General features: G+C 41.7%; 1 protein-coding gene across 1 annotated transcript in view; it reads right to left on the bottom strand.

Annotated features, from left to right (window-relative positions):
• Window positions 1-1,606: 1,606 nt before the first annotated feature.
• NEMP1 (nuclear envelope integral membrane protein 1) overlaps window positions 1,607-14,098 on the bottom strand; it is a 20,983-nt gene continuing 8,491 nt past the window's right edge. The window contains exons 2-9 of the mRNA XM_006749497.3: window positions 13,816-13,940; window positions 12,369-12,588; window positions 10,349-10,421; window positions 9,206-9,299; window positions 8,624-8,738; window positions 7,709-7,934; window positions 6,755-6,928; window positions 1,607-6,051 (exon numbers count right to left, since the gene is read on the bottom strand). Of these exons, the coding sequence (XP_006749560.2) occupies window positions 5,874-6,051; window positions 6,755-6,928; window positions 7,709-7,934; window positions 8,624-8,738; window positions 9,206-9,299; window positions 10,349-10,421; window positions 12,369-12,588; window positions 13,816-13,940 (1,205 nt within the window). The 3' untranslated portion in view covers window positions 1,607-5,873. The remainder of the gene's footprint in view (window positions 6,052-6,754; window positions 6,929-7,708; window positions 7,935-8,623; window positions 8,739-9,205; window positions 9,300-10,348; window positions 10,422-12,368; window positions 12,589-13,815; window positions 13,941-14,098) is intronic.

The following is a 14,098-nucleotide window of genomic DNA, read 5'->3' on the forward strand; positions in this document are numbered from 1 at the left end:
CCCTCTCTCGCTGTGTCTCTCTCTGCAAATAAATAAATCTTAAAAAAAAAATGCAGAATCTTGGGCCTCAACCCAGACTTATTGTATCAGAAGTCTGAATTATTTTTTTTTTAAAGATTTTATTTATTTGAGAGAGAGACAGAGAGAGCACAAGCAGGAAGAAAGGCAGAGGGAGAGGGAGCAGACTCCCCGCTGAGCAGGGAGCCCGATATGGGGCTGGATCCCAGGACCTGGAGATTGTGACCTGAGCCGAAGGCAGACGCTTAACCATCTGAGCCACCCAGGTGGCCCTAGAAGTCTGCATTTTAACAAGCTTCCCAGATGATTCCTACGCATGTTCAAGTTTGAGAAGAACTTCTTCACACTTCTTTTTTTGTCCTTACTAAAACCCTATGATGTTGCATACCTAGCAATAATGCTTTTTTATTAATTCAATGATTTATAATCACCTCCATCTCTTATTTACCTAGTATAGTTATAGAAGGGAGAGGAGAGGGGCGCCTGGGTGGCTCAGTCGTTAAGCGTCTGCCTTCGGCTCAGGTCCTGATCCCAGGGTCCTGGGATCGAGCCCCGCATCGGGCTCCCTGCTCCGCGGGAAGCCTGCTTCTCCCTCTCCCACTCCCCCTGCTTGTGTTCCCTCTCTCACTGTGTCTCTCTCTGTCAAATAAATAAATAAAATCTTTAAAAAAAAAAAAAAAGAGGGGAGAGGAGAAAAGATGCCATTAGTGTGCATTCATCTACATAAATTTACATATGATCTCCTCCTGATTCTTCCTGTTTCACAGACTGTCTGAAAAATGGACAATAGATTTCCATGTAGTCTAAATAACTGAGAAGAGAGGACACAGGCAGAGAATTAATGCAAATGCTGTAACGGATCCCCAGAGCAAAGGAAATAGCTAAAACATAAAAGAAAATGGAAGGTACCAGACTCCTCCTACAGAAGCCAGGCCTACACATAATTGAAGTTTTTATTCCATGGCCCCTAATACTCACTACAGCCCCGCCCCCTCTCTCCCTACCCAAAGCTCTTGGCAGACACCCCACAGCTGGATCCACAGGTCTTCCCCTCACCCCAGTGGAGAAACAAAAGATAGGAAGAAGTAGGGGCGCCTGGGTTGTTCAGTCAGTTGAGTGTCCGACTCTTGGTTTCGGTGCAGGTCATGATCTCAGGATTGTGAGATTGAGCCCCGAGTGGGGCTGTGCACTCAGTGGAGAATCTGCTGGAGATTCTCCCTCTCCCTCAGCTCCTCCCCACTGCTCATGCTTTCTCTCTCTGTCTAATAAAAATAAATTAAAAAAAAAAAGAAGAAGAACTAAAGCACAATCGGAGTAGCTCCCTGGACTAGGAACAGCCTATACGTTTTTTCCCTGTGAGACAGCGTGGTCGTACAACCTGTGACTCCTGCAAGAATACCCCTTCGAGATCTGGCATGCTGGGAAATCATCCAGGCCAAGGATGGAAGTAGACCAAGGCAGACCCAGGGTGGGGAGTGGTGGTTAAGAAAAAAAGGAAAATAGATGGCATGCAACACCATCTCATCAAAAAGATGAAACTTAGAAGCTAATTGCCTCAAGAGATCCAAATAAGAAAAGTACACGTTCATTAAGAGAGACCACTATATAGTCTATAAAACTTTATTAAAATTGGGATTACTTACAAACTTGTACAATAAAAATGAAAAAATATATAATAAGACACTGTTATTTTTTCTTACAGAAAAGAGCGAAAATGAGACCCATGGCAAAGAGCCATCCCTGATCGTTTTGTTCCTTTCAAACATTTGTGAACATTTATTTTAAATATAAATGACAAATCTTTTAAAACAACACTAAGGCATTACCCACAGGCTAAAACTTACCCAGGAATTCCTTAGCCCTGCTATTTCACCATCAATTCCACAAACATGGGAAACTGAGGCAATGGCAGGCTGCAACAGTTCTAATACTCACATTATGAGCTCTCTAGTATACTAACGTGATGCGAAGGCCGCCCATCTGCAGCAAAGTTCAGAGAAGATGAGCCACCATTTTCAAGTTACTGTCAAGGGTGTGAAGAGGAAGATGACACACACTGGCAGGGGATGGGGAGACAAAAGTCCCAAATCTGGGGGAGGCTGTGTGTGTGCCACTCCCATTCCCCACTAAAGCTTATGTGTATTGATGTGGACAGGAATCTGCTTTGTTTATTCCTAGCAGGCACTGGCTCCCATCACATAAGGCACCAAACACCTTTTCAAGGTAGTAACCATCTAGAATCCAACTCAACAGCAACTAGGTCCGTGAGCTAAGTTACCAAGAGATACCACTGGATCACCATAACTGCATAGGTTTCCCTAAACATAATAATCAATTTCTGCTACATCAAAACATAAACAAGAGGTTTTACTTGCATTTGCCTTGTGCAAATGGCTATTTTATATGTTTATTACTTGGCTTCAGTGCCTATGTAACATGAAGGCATAATAAATCTGTCAAACGGTCCTCTCCTTGGTTGAGATAAAGTTCTTGGCATTTCAATATAGGTTATTATCTCATATGTCAGACCTGAGTCCAAAGGAATACTAGAAGGACATTTAATTTCCTTTCCTCCTACTTCAACTTTCACTATTCAATTCAGAGAAAAGTTATGAGTAAACAGCTAAGAACCATTTTTATGCAGGCATCCATCTGAGCCCATCTTTTTTTCTGGAACAAAAAGATTGAGGGCAATTGCATAATCCATTTCCAAGCTTTTTATGGATATCAGGGACAGGGAGGACTATCTGGCCTATTTGGGTCCTTTCATTCATCAGATCTCTAACGTATATGCCAGGTGGGAATTGGGTTGAAGGGAACACAGTAACACAGTCAGTGAAGAGAGGGCTAGGCCTTGAATGGGATGTATCAGCACAAAATAGAACACTGGGACCCAAAGACTATGATTAGCAATCCCTCCCCCTTTGTAACAGACATAAAAGGCTTGGACCTGGGAGGAGAAAATAAACTAGTTTTGGTGGGATGAAGTGGCTGATAGGACTTTCTTATTAGAAGACATCCAAGTTGCTAAACTGTCCTTATTTTTGGTGATTGGTTCCATTGGTCTCGTGAAAGCAATCTGAGTGGGAAAGTGGAGGGGAAATGTTTTAGGCCAGCTGGCTCTCATATTCCCATTAATGGCAGTCATGCTCTACATAACTTGGTCAGACCAATTAGAGGTGATAGATTTCCAATGCTGAAGAGACCCTGCGCCCTAGGGCCAATTTACAGCTTGATATTTGCGAGCAAGATGCTGACATGGCAGCAGACATGGCTCCGATGTCCAGCTCACTCCATGGTTATCCCCTCAATCCTTTTTGATGAGATCAGTCGGAGAGATGAGACTATGCTGAATCGCAAGAGGTAACTGCCAGAGAAAATTAAGTGGGGGCTTCAAGTAGTGACTGAGCCAGCAGACTAAGTGGCCAAGAAGGAGACAAGAGCAGCCCCCGAAGAAGGCTTATGGAGTCAAGCGATCTGTGGGCACTTGGAGGCTCTGAAGCATCTGGAGCAGAGCAAGGACACACAGCACACCAAAGGCACCCTCGTCCTTCCCGGTCTCAGAGAAGCTGTCACGCTGCAGGACCCACGGTCACCTCCACCGCCTACAGCTCAGGTCTCCCACTACAGACACGGAGTAATAAACGGAGTTTGATCTTACTTGCCCCAAGTTCAAACACGGTAAAAAAAAAAAAAAAAGTGGTCTGGAGGTGGAAACGAGATTTCACAAGGAGTTTAACGAAACAAAAAAAGAGGAGACTCTCTCCCTGCTTCACAGTGCTTTCTCACCGAGATAAAGATAAGAGGCAGGGCAGGGAAAGTCACCTGGAGGCAAGCCACCACCTCCCAAACGAGCTTTCTGGGGGAAGGCACCAAAGTCCCCGGGTAATCCTAAGACCACCTGTACAGATGAATTATTTTACAGTTCTCTGCAGAGGGATAAAATTTGACCACGTACATAATTTACAAAGGCATAAAGGTTTCCCAATATAAAGCTCCTTTGCCCTGCAACTTTAACCCATAGCATCTGACCAAATACTGTGTTTCCACTTTCTACTGTATGTGTATTTGCTGCCAACTGAGGCAGTAGCCACTTTTGGACAGTTTAAAGCTGTGGAAAACACTGGTGGTAATAATCAACTGGCCACCTGGAGGGGAGTCTCAGAGCTGACATTTTGGAAGTTGGCAATGAGCCCAGGGCCTTTCAAGATTATCTGTTAAGTGACTGGTCTGAAGGAGTCATTACAGTTTTATAAAAAATCATCTGCCGTCTCCATGATCACAGTACACCAGTGAGCCTGATGCTGTGCTCCGGCCGTCAGGGCCTATATTCCTGGCTAGAGTCATTATAGCCTCTTCCAAGGTACGGGGGTGAAGATCACCAAGACAGAACCAAGCAAATGACAGAGACTTGGGAATTTGCTCCCTCATAAATGACACTGCTGGTTTATAAGGGTACTTTCCAATGGCAAAAGAATCTGGAACTAATGCCACTGTAATAAAAGGCAGCATGAATCTCTAGTCAGAAATGGAACTGCAAATAAGTGTACTAAATGCACAGAAAACTGTGATCCTGAAAGGTGAATGAACACCCAGAGGCATGAAGATAACCTGGAGGTCTATTTCGTGGCAATGTGGACTGTGGCCGTTACAAAGCTACAGTTTTATGTTGCATCAAGGAAACGACCCAGATAGTCTCAGGGCTTACAAAGTAGCCAGATTTGGGGGCGGGGGGAGTACAGGTGGTAAGGAGAGGCTGAAAAGAACACGTAGAATGGATAGACAAAGGAAGAGAAAGGAAAAGGAGAGAGGTTCTTGATTCCACAGCAACTCAAAGATATGTGTCCCACTGACAGGAAAAATGGAGGGCATGTAAAAAGCATTTAAATTCTCTAAAAAATGATCACTTCTCCCTACTTGCAGGAATAATGCTACAAACAAAGGGGAAGAGAATATAAGAAATGAAACAAACTCTAAACTGTACATACTTCACAGTTGAGGAAATAGACACTTCCTGAAAGGGCAAAAGTGGGCAAGGAAGAATGGGAAGGGAAGAATGCAAATGTCTTAAGATAGAATTAAAACTTGGATATAATAAAAAGCCTGACAGACCTCCCCTATAGAAGGGTTCACAGGCATGTTCCTAAAAGCAAGCAAGATTTAGACAAACGTGTGAGAACTAATTCAAAGCCCAACACAACAATTCTGGGGCTTTACTGGATAATCCATATTAATAAACATGTAGGGACCTATGGGCTTGTCAATCTGGAGCACTTGCTCGTTCTGGAACATGAATTTGTTATATTTAAAAAAATATATTTGTTTAAAAAACAAGACAGAAATAAAAATCTATTTTCCTCTTAAAACAGCTAAAACAAGGATTATTCTAAAGTCACTGAAAGAAAAGCAGAAGTGAAGGAGGCTCAGATTTGCGTATTTCTCTCTGGAAGACGCAGCCTAGGGTCCGAAAGAGTTACTGCACACGTAACAGTTCTCACTTCTGAGTGCCAGCTTTGGTGGCAGAAATACCACCACCGAGTCGATCTTTAAGAGGAGCTAGAACACCGCGCTAGCTGTGGCCATCCAGTTTTTTGTTTTTGAAACACAGGTGGGCCAACAACCCATGGGAAGCATTGAAAGCATTCACGACTTCACCCATTCTCCCTCAGGGATCCCACAGAGACCACCAAGACCATTTCCAGAGGGAGGCCTACTCAGGCCTCTAATTTCAGCCGGAGAATTTCTGCACCATCTCACCCTGTTTCAAGGAGTTGAGAAGCAACGGTGCACACAAGCAACATGGACCATTGAGGTACCAAGCCAGTCCACATAAAAATGACTGACTACCACCTAAGTCAGGAGGTGATTTGTTGTGTGATAGCGGGATACCGAGAATCTGAGTCCTCCTCTTCAGTGGATGTTTCCTCATAGATTTCATCCTCGGTAATGATGCTCCCTAATCCATATTCCTGCTCATGGACAGAAACCTCATTGGGTGTGAGGTGAGAAGAACCTTCCACAAAGTCAGCAAATCTGGAAAAGAGAAAATGATACTCATTAAGAACCTGCCTTCTGTCCTTTCTGGTCTCCTTCCAAAATAAGAACAAAGTGAAACCCTCGATACACTCACAGCTCAAATTTTATAGAGTCTGCCTTACTCCAGCAGGGAAGCAGACTAAAAGCAAGAAATAAAGAAAAGAGGAAAGCTGGGGTCAGAAGCCAACATCCCCTGAAATCCTATCCTGCTTAATAAGCACTAGCCTATCCTTTTAGTGAGGAAAGTGCTAAGGTTCCTTTAGTCATTTGTAATCCTGATAAGAGAAGATTATGGAGCATTACACATTTATTCATGTTTATGGCCCTATAAATTTTATGCCATCAGGATTCCAAATTGAAGCTTCACATACTCATTGGTACAGTTGCTCCCAAATAAAAAGGGAACACACTCCCCCAACCCCACAGAAAAAAACCACTCAGAGAGCAATGTAAAACTATCACACGGGAAACAATACGGTACTGGAGTCTTCTCTCAATGCTACAATCAAATCTAGAGTAGATGGTTCCTTGAGGATATGCTTAACATATGATGATATATGTATCTTTTTCTCAACTACTCCTACATGAACAGGAAAACAAAGCCATGAATACAAAATGTTTATCTAGAAGTATGATCTCTGTTAGAACTCAAGGTCACAATACCCTGAGAGATGCCTGGCATAGCTGGCCAAGAGTTTACCTCTTTGGAGACTGGATTCGAGAAACAGTCTTCCAAGCAGAGCAGTCTGGACTGTTACAATATTCTCGAAGCTCCTCTAAAGCCTTTCGGGTCTCCACTTCTCCTTGTATCCGATATTCTTCTTCTGTCAGGAGACGAGGGGGGACAGTCTTTTCTGTTGCCTTACACATCTTTCTGTGCTCACCAAAATAACATCATGAATCATTAATCAGTAATTTCTATCCAGCCTGCCCTCCAGCTTCCTTCAGTGAGCCAAGTATACAGCAGAGAGCCTGGACATTAAGAGTCATCATCCCCACCTTTCTTCTGTAGACATCTTTACTTATAATATATTCCTGATGTGTTAGACTAGGAATGACAATCAAGAGTATTCACTAATGTGAATAAATTCACCTATTTTCCAATAAATGATAGACAAAATATTTGGAAAGTGGAAAAATGACAAGAAAATGATGGTATAAGATTGTGGGCCATTAACTTGAGATTCCCCAAACTGAAGGCATCACCTTGACTATGTATAATAGAACCACCACTGACAACCTCAGAATCTATGACCGTTCCATGTTCCTATACAAGATGATAACGCACTGTGAGCTACATCTTAAGACTAGAACTCCCAGAACAATCTGAGAACCAATGTGAAATAATCCGGAACCAGGTGACCCGGAGGCCTGTGGCATAAAAGTGGTATACTTTGCACCACCTAGTGGTAACAGGAACACATGACACTTTACTGGATGTTTTTCTTTTATATAAAATGACTAGAATAAAATTCTAAAAATGCCTTTAGAGAGTCTAAAAAGAAAGACCTGGAAGGAACAAAAGCAGAAGCTATATAATACAATCAATTTCCATGAACAAAGAGGCTCCCGGGTCAACGCCTCTGGACCCCTTTGCCGCAACTGCATCCCAAATGGTGTGTTTCAATACAAAGTTATATTGCGTTTCGGTCACCTGTAGGTGATGTACAGCCAATGAATAGGGTACTCCAGGTTCTTAGTACACAGTGCAATGATGATAATGGCCAGGGCAATGTGTGGTATCTGGATACCGGAGTACATGAAAAATAGGCCCATCAGCTGCAAGGTCCAGGTCAGCAGGTTGATACTTCGTTCATTCTCCAAAGGCCCGTACTTGTAACAGACTGCAAAACTCATGAATCCAACTGTGAAGACATAGCCTAAGAGAAGAGTTATCAGAAAACATTCTTTTTCATCTATAACTGGTAAAAATAATTTGTGCAGGGAGCAGCAGTGCATTCACTATATGGCACCTATTGAACTAGGAAAATGGATAAGATCTTTACCCAGTTATTCACGCTTTTTTCATTACTCAAATATATTTATCTCCTTAAGTTTCTACCCTTTGTTGTTTCCAAATTTATCTGGTTCAAATGGAGGATTAAAGCTACATGTTGAACAATGCTAGAATGGTCGGTTTAAAAAAGCCTAATATATGATAATCCAGATTAATCACTTCTCAAAAGGTAGATTAAGGATTACCAACTGTACAACCAAAGGATCTTCACTTTATAGAAAAATCCACTGCAGAGTCCTTTGCTTCTTAAGGTCTTCAAGTGTATTTAAAATAGGATTATCTTAATAAAGTCAATTTATAACTTTTCAGCAAGATGCCTATTGTGTAAAGAGAAGTGTACTTATAAACACCAACCAATTAAAGTCTTCTCCCTGGCAGCACCGTTTTCATTTAATGTGACAACTGCACAGGGTTAGAAATAAAGTAAGAACTATGATTCTTACAGATTAATAAAATGGCATGGACTGTAAGCAGGCAACATCTTTTCAGGATCAAATGAACCAAAGCAACCTATAAACATATAAAAAGGAAAGCAAAACCGACAACACTTACTTAAAAGATACTGCCAGTAACACCTCCAGATCTCTTGTAAATTTTTTAAAACTAGCTGAATGAGGTACAGAGAAAAGGACCAGCCTCCCACCAGGATGACGTAAATGGGACTTTTCTAAGACAGAGTAGAAGTGAAAACAAAAAGTTACAACAGGCTTCCCATACATAAAAGCAGCAAAATGGAACTATGATTTTAAAAAAATTCAACCTACTAAAAATGCACAAAACCACATCCCTTAAGAAGACATCCTATATATTTAAAATGGTATAGTGTACAAAGACCACTGGGAAAATGAGGTGCTAAATAACTTAAAAGCCTGGCTATGTAATCAGCAAGCAGGAAGGAGACTTTCATTCCCCACTGTGCATAGGATTTTAAATAAAAAGGGGGAGTTTGTATGTAATCAGGCTCCAAGTGTCATCATGGAAAGTACCTTTCTGAATCAAGGAAAAAGTCAATGAAAAAGGACATTGACTTATCAGCCACCAATGCAAATTTTCAGTGCTGTCAGATTATCCAAGAAAACAGTCCCTCAACTATCCAAGCTCCTCCTGACTGCAGATGAGGATTCTGCTACTTACCTTGGGCATAAACTTGGACAGTATGAAAATGACAATTAGTAGAGAGGCCGCAATTCCCACACTCATCCCAGTGGAATAGTAGAAGATTTGGCTTCTGCAGAGAGAAACGTTACTTCATGACTATGTGTGTAGTCTTCATACATGGCATTGTTCGAACAAGAACAACTATCACAGCCGAAAGACAGAAAAAAGGTATCAGATTAGAGCAGGTCTATGTCTAAATCTTGAGGTCTGAACACTGATGGGACTGGTACAATGTAATTGCTCCTGGCTTATGAGGACTGGTATCAGTGAGGCCCCTCAAATATATGCCGGCAATAAACCTCTGCTTAGTTTCACGATCCCAACCCAGTTTTTAAGGACAATCTTCCTTCTGAGGAATTGCCCAGCTTCACTGGGGAAAAGGAAGGTGCAAGGATACTGCCTGAGTGGACACTGGAAACTGGAACTAAACTGATTACCCAGAAAGATAAACCAGATGCAGAGCCCAGAATAAAGAGCTCCTGCTCCACGCTCTTCCTGCCAGGCATTCCTCCCTCACTGTGAGTTTCTCTCGGGATCCCCAAAATAAGGAACAGCTTCTACCAATTTCACTCCAGCCCAACTTCAAACTCCAATGGGTAGCTTTCACTCATTATTCCACAAATATTCTTTTTACTTGTGTACAGAGTTAAGGTTGATTCTACCGTTGTTCAATGTTTGTTCAGTTATCTATGTTTTCTTATTTGTACATGTCAGTTTCACCCAGCTTAGCTAGGAGGTTCCTAAAAACAGGAAATGAATAAGTGGTTGGTGTTTGTTCCTTTACCCCTGAATGGCATGAAATTCACCAACACATGGCCCTGTAAAAATGAGGACTTAACATGTTATTTCGAATGGTGGAAAGGGTGGTGATGTACTGGCTAAATCCCATCACATGATGGCTCAACTTAATAGGAGAATTTCATTCTTGCCAATCTTGTTCAATTTAAGAAAAAAGCAAAAATTGTAACATGTATTAAAGTATTTAAAAAATTTTTCCAAGCAGGCAATGGCCTAGCCATAAAGCTCGTGGAAAAGGGAAGGGCAGCACTTTCTCTATGATAAAAGCCAACCAGGGTGGGTCTAAGCCTTGTCATTCTGCACTCCAGCCTTGGAACCTACCTGCTCAACAAATCTCCACAAAAAAATAGCATAAGTCCAAGGAGGAAAATGAAGAAGAGTTTGGGGTCAAATCCTGAAACAAATAAAGACTTCTGTTTGATAGGGAAAACAAACAGTATAAAGCATTATAGAATGAAAGACAATGTTGGCATTATTGGTCAGCTAATAAAATACAATTGACCCTTGAACAACATGGGTTTGAATTTGCATGGGCCACTTATACACAGACTTTTTCTGACAAATACATCACAGTACTGTAAATGTATTTTCTCTTCCTATGGTTTTTTTAGCAACATTCTCTTTTCTCTAGCTTACTTCATAGTAAGAATACAGCACGTAATATGTATAACATACAAAATATGTGTTAATCGACTGTTTATGCTATCAGTAAGTCTTCCGGTCAACAGCAGGCTATTAATAATGAAGTTTTGGGGAGTCAAAAGTTATATGCAGACTGGGGCGCCTGGGTGGCTCAGTCGTTAAGTGTCTGCCTTTGGCTCGGGACATGATCCCATGTCCTGGGATCAAGCCCCACATCGGGCTCCCTGCTCTGCGGGAAGACTGCTTCTCCCTCTCCTGCTCCCCGTGCTTGTGTTCCCTCTCTCGCTGTCTCTGTCAAATAAATAAATAAAATCTTTAAAAAAAGAAAAGTTATATGCAGATCTTCCAGTGAGGGGAGGGGTAAATCAGCCAGCACCCCAACCCCTGTACTGTTCAAGGGTCACCTATAAACGCAAACAACCTACCTAAACAGCATTGTAAATTCCACACAAAGCCTAGGAACCCTTCCAAACAGAAAATATAAGAAGGTCTCTGTCTAACCTGTACTTTTCTGGAGATCTTATTTTTATTTTGGTTACTATGCTAAGGCTAAAAGAAACTAGGCTTTGCTTTGGATGGGAGCCAAGCATAATGCCATCAGCACTTCATGCAATCGCCCACAAGGGGTCTCTACCACTCCGGCTTTCCCGCGAAAGTCACTCACAGGTTCGGATTCAGCAGATTTGCCTAGAACTTTGGGTCTGGGCCCTCTGTTGTTCTCTAACTGGCTGCTTTTCTTGCCCAACACCACCACCTACTTCCTTCTGCTACACAAGCACTGTGTTGGAAAAGCCTACACTCAAACACATCTCACCCAGGACAGGGGGCCCAAGTAGAGGCCCCTCAGCGGCATACCAGACACTCCCACAGCATTCACATTCAAGAGCCCTGAGTTTAGGGGAGGTCCACAAACAGAACAGGAGCAAGAAGAATCAGTACACGTAAAAGGAGCACCAAAAAAAAAAAAAAAAAAAAAGTCAAATTCTATACAACCAAAAAAACCTGAGGAACCATAGGACAGTTAGAAGGGCACAACATATTTTGTAGCAAAACCCAGGAATGTTTCTGCTATTCACAACATCCCAGAACCCTAGGTAGTAACCAAGGAGAGACCAAAAGTCAGAAAATTCAACAGGATAACGATCCCAGTCCTCTGTGAAACTTTCTCAAACATATTCAGAAAAGGGAAAACTCCCAGTTCCACTGAATATCAAGCCTTAAACTGCAGTGATTTTCATAGTTACTTATGGTTCCACAAATCTTTTTTACTTGTGAAGTATTAATATTCAGTTCTACTTTTCTTCAGTTTTTATTATTTACCTGCTCAGGTCTTCAAATGTAGGTCTACACATTCAGGACATCTAACTTTGTCTAGAAGGGCCCAGAGGGCAGGAATAAATGTGTCTTACCCTAAAGAACACTAGGCATATCAGCTCAGGGCCACTGGAAGTATCAGGACACAAGTCTTCACAAATCGAGGTAAGGAGGTACTCAGAATGACCCAAGGCGAAGTCTCTATTCTAGGCCTAACATGGGAGAGAAACTCTCTTAACTGTTTGGAGCAGTGGTGTACTCTGGCTATAATCAGAACCAGAAAGGAGTTTTCTTGGGCTAACTTCTCTGTATCACTAATTACACTCTCGAAAGCTCAGTCCCTTTTCACAATAGAATCCACCAGAAAAAAGAGGTTAAGACTTACTCCGGGTCACGATGATATTGTACTGGGTGTCTTCCTCTATAATCTCGACTTTGAGGCAGGTTTTTGTGCTGTATAGGCCCACGTTAACATAGGTGTCATTCAATTTCTCTTTTAAAAAGGAGGAAAAAAAGTTCCAGATACTAAACTGCTCTAACTCCTTCAGTTTCTCTTCATTCTCCACCTGGGTGACTCGTACCAGTTTGGAACTATTTACTCGGATCTGTAACACAAGTAAAATCAGGATGAGAAAGAAGTAGGAATTTTAAATTTTCATAAATACGGTTTTAAAAAACCGTGAGACTAAATAGCTAAATAAGTAATAGTGCCAGTTTTCCACAAGGCTTATAAGAAATATAGAGATGCAACGGCTCAAACATAATTGGGCAAATAACACTGTACATAGTACACAGAGGCAGCTGTTAGAATGTCTTGTTGTTAACATGATCTGAATCTGCTATTAAGCCAGAACAACACAGGGGGAAAAAAGACTTCCAAGGTGAAAGAGTTATCACTGTAGCTATTTATGACAGATCATACAAAATAAGGCTCTAGAATATTAAGAAAATTGCCAGGCAGAAATAGCCCCAGAAAACTGAAAATGTTTCCCATAATGACAGGCTGAGAAGTTCAACCCTTTGTCACAAATCACTGATTATGGGTAAATGTTGGTTATAACGTGTCTCAGATGGAACATGATCTTTATATCAGACAATAAAAAAAAGAAAATTAAAACCCACAAGCCCACCCTTAATGTTTTTGATGTGAACAACAAATGCTCTTATCAGTAACTATGCCTACAGCAGCCGCAGCGTTTCCAAAAGGACTCATTTTGTTCAATCATTATTACAGCCAGACATCCTCGCTTGCCACGTGGCTTAATAGTGTCATGAAATAAATGAAACCAAAGTCATTTTATCTAGGGAAAACTTCAGGCACAGGGTTTATGAAACATTTTGTGTAGAATCAAAATAGAATAGGAACAGCCAGGCAAAAGAGTTTACATCCTGACAGGCACGCAACAGTTTTCAGGCCAAAGAAGGCATAAGGCCTTTGGCCGGGGCGGGGGCGGGGGGGGGGGGGGTGCGTGTGCGCACGTGTCAGTGTGTGTGTCTGTGCGCATGCGTGCATGTATATGTGTGTGTGTCTGTGTGTATGTAGAAGGAGAGAGAGGACAAGAAGAAAGCTTCTTTGGGAAAAAGAGGAAGGAAGGTTACCTCAGAGTCAAGTATTATAAGCTACTTAAGGGAACAGAGACAGGAAAACTAAGTATAAATGTTTACTGATGAAAACACAATTCAGGATAATCTGAACCCTAACAAGGTTGTTAACAGTCCTTTTTTCCCCCCAATTGTGTGTGAAGGGGGAAAATGTCTCAAAGTACTCACTAATCACAGACAGACAAGATATTCACAGAAGCTGCCCCAGCCAGGGGCCTCCAAATTATTACCTGTATCCGTGTCCACACATCATGCCATTTTGGGATAAGCACATTTTTATAACAGAACTGTTGCCTGTGATCCAACTTATAAACTCTGGATTCCTGAAGCATGACCACGTCTACATCAACTCCAGCTTTATGCAAAGAAAGGAAATAAGAATTGAGTATTACAGAACAAGTTAATAACTACAATTCATTTCATAAAAAATAAACTGACCACTTTTTTGTTTTCTTTTTTAAAGATTTTATTTATTGGGGCGCCTGGGTGGCTCAGTTGGTTAAGCGACTGCCT

This window comes from Leptonychotes weddellii, chromosome 5 (assembly GCF_054177405.1).
Source record: "Leptonychotes weddellii isolate Sample4059 chromosome 5, ASM5417740v2, whole genome shotgun sequence".
NCBI classification, from domain to species: domain Eukaryota; kingdom Metazoa; phylum Chordata; class Mammalia; order Carnivora; family Phocidae; genus Leptonychotes; species Leptonychotes weddellii.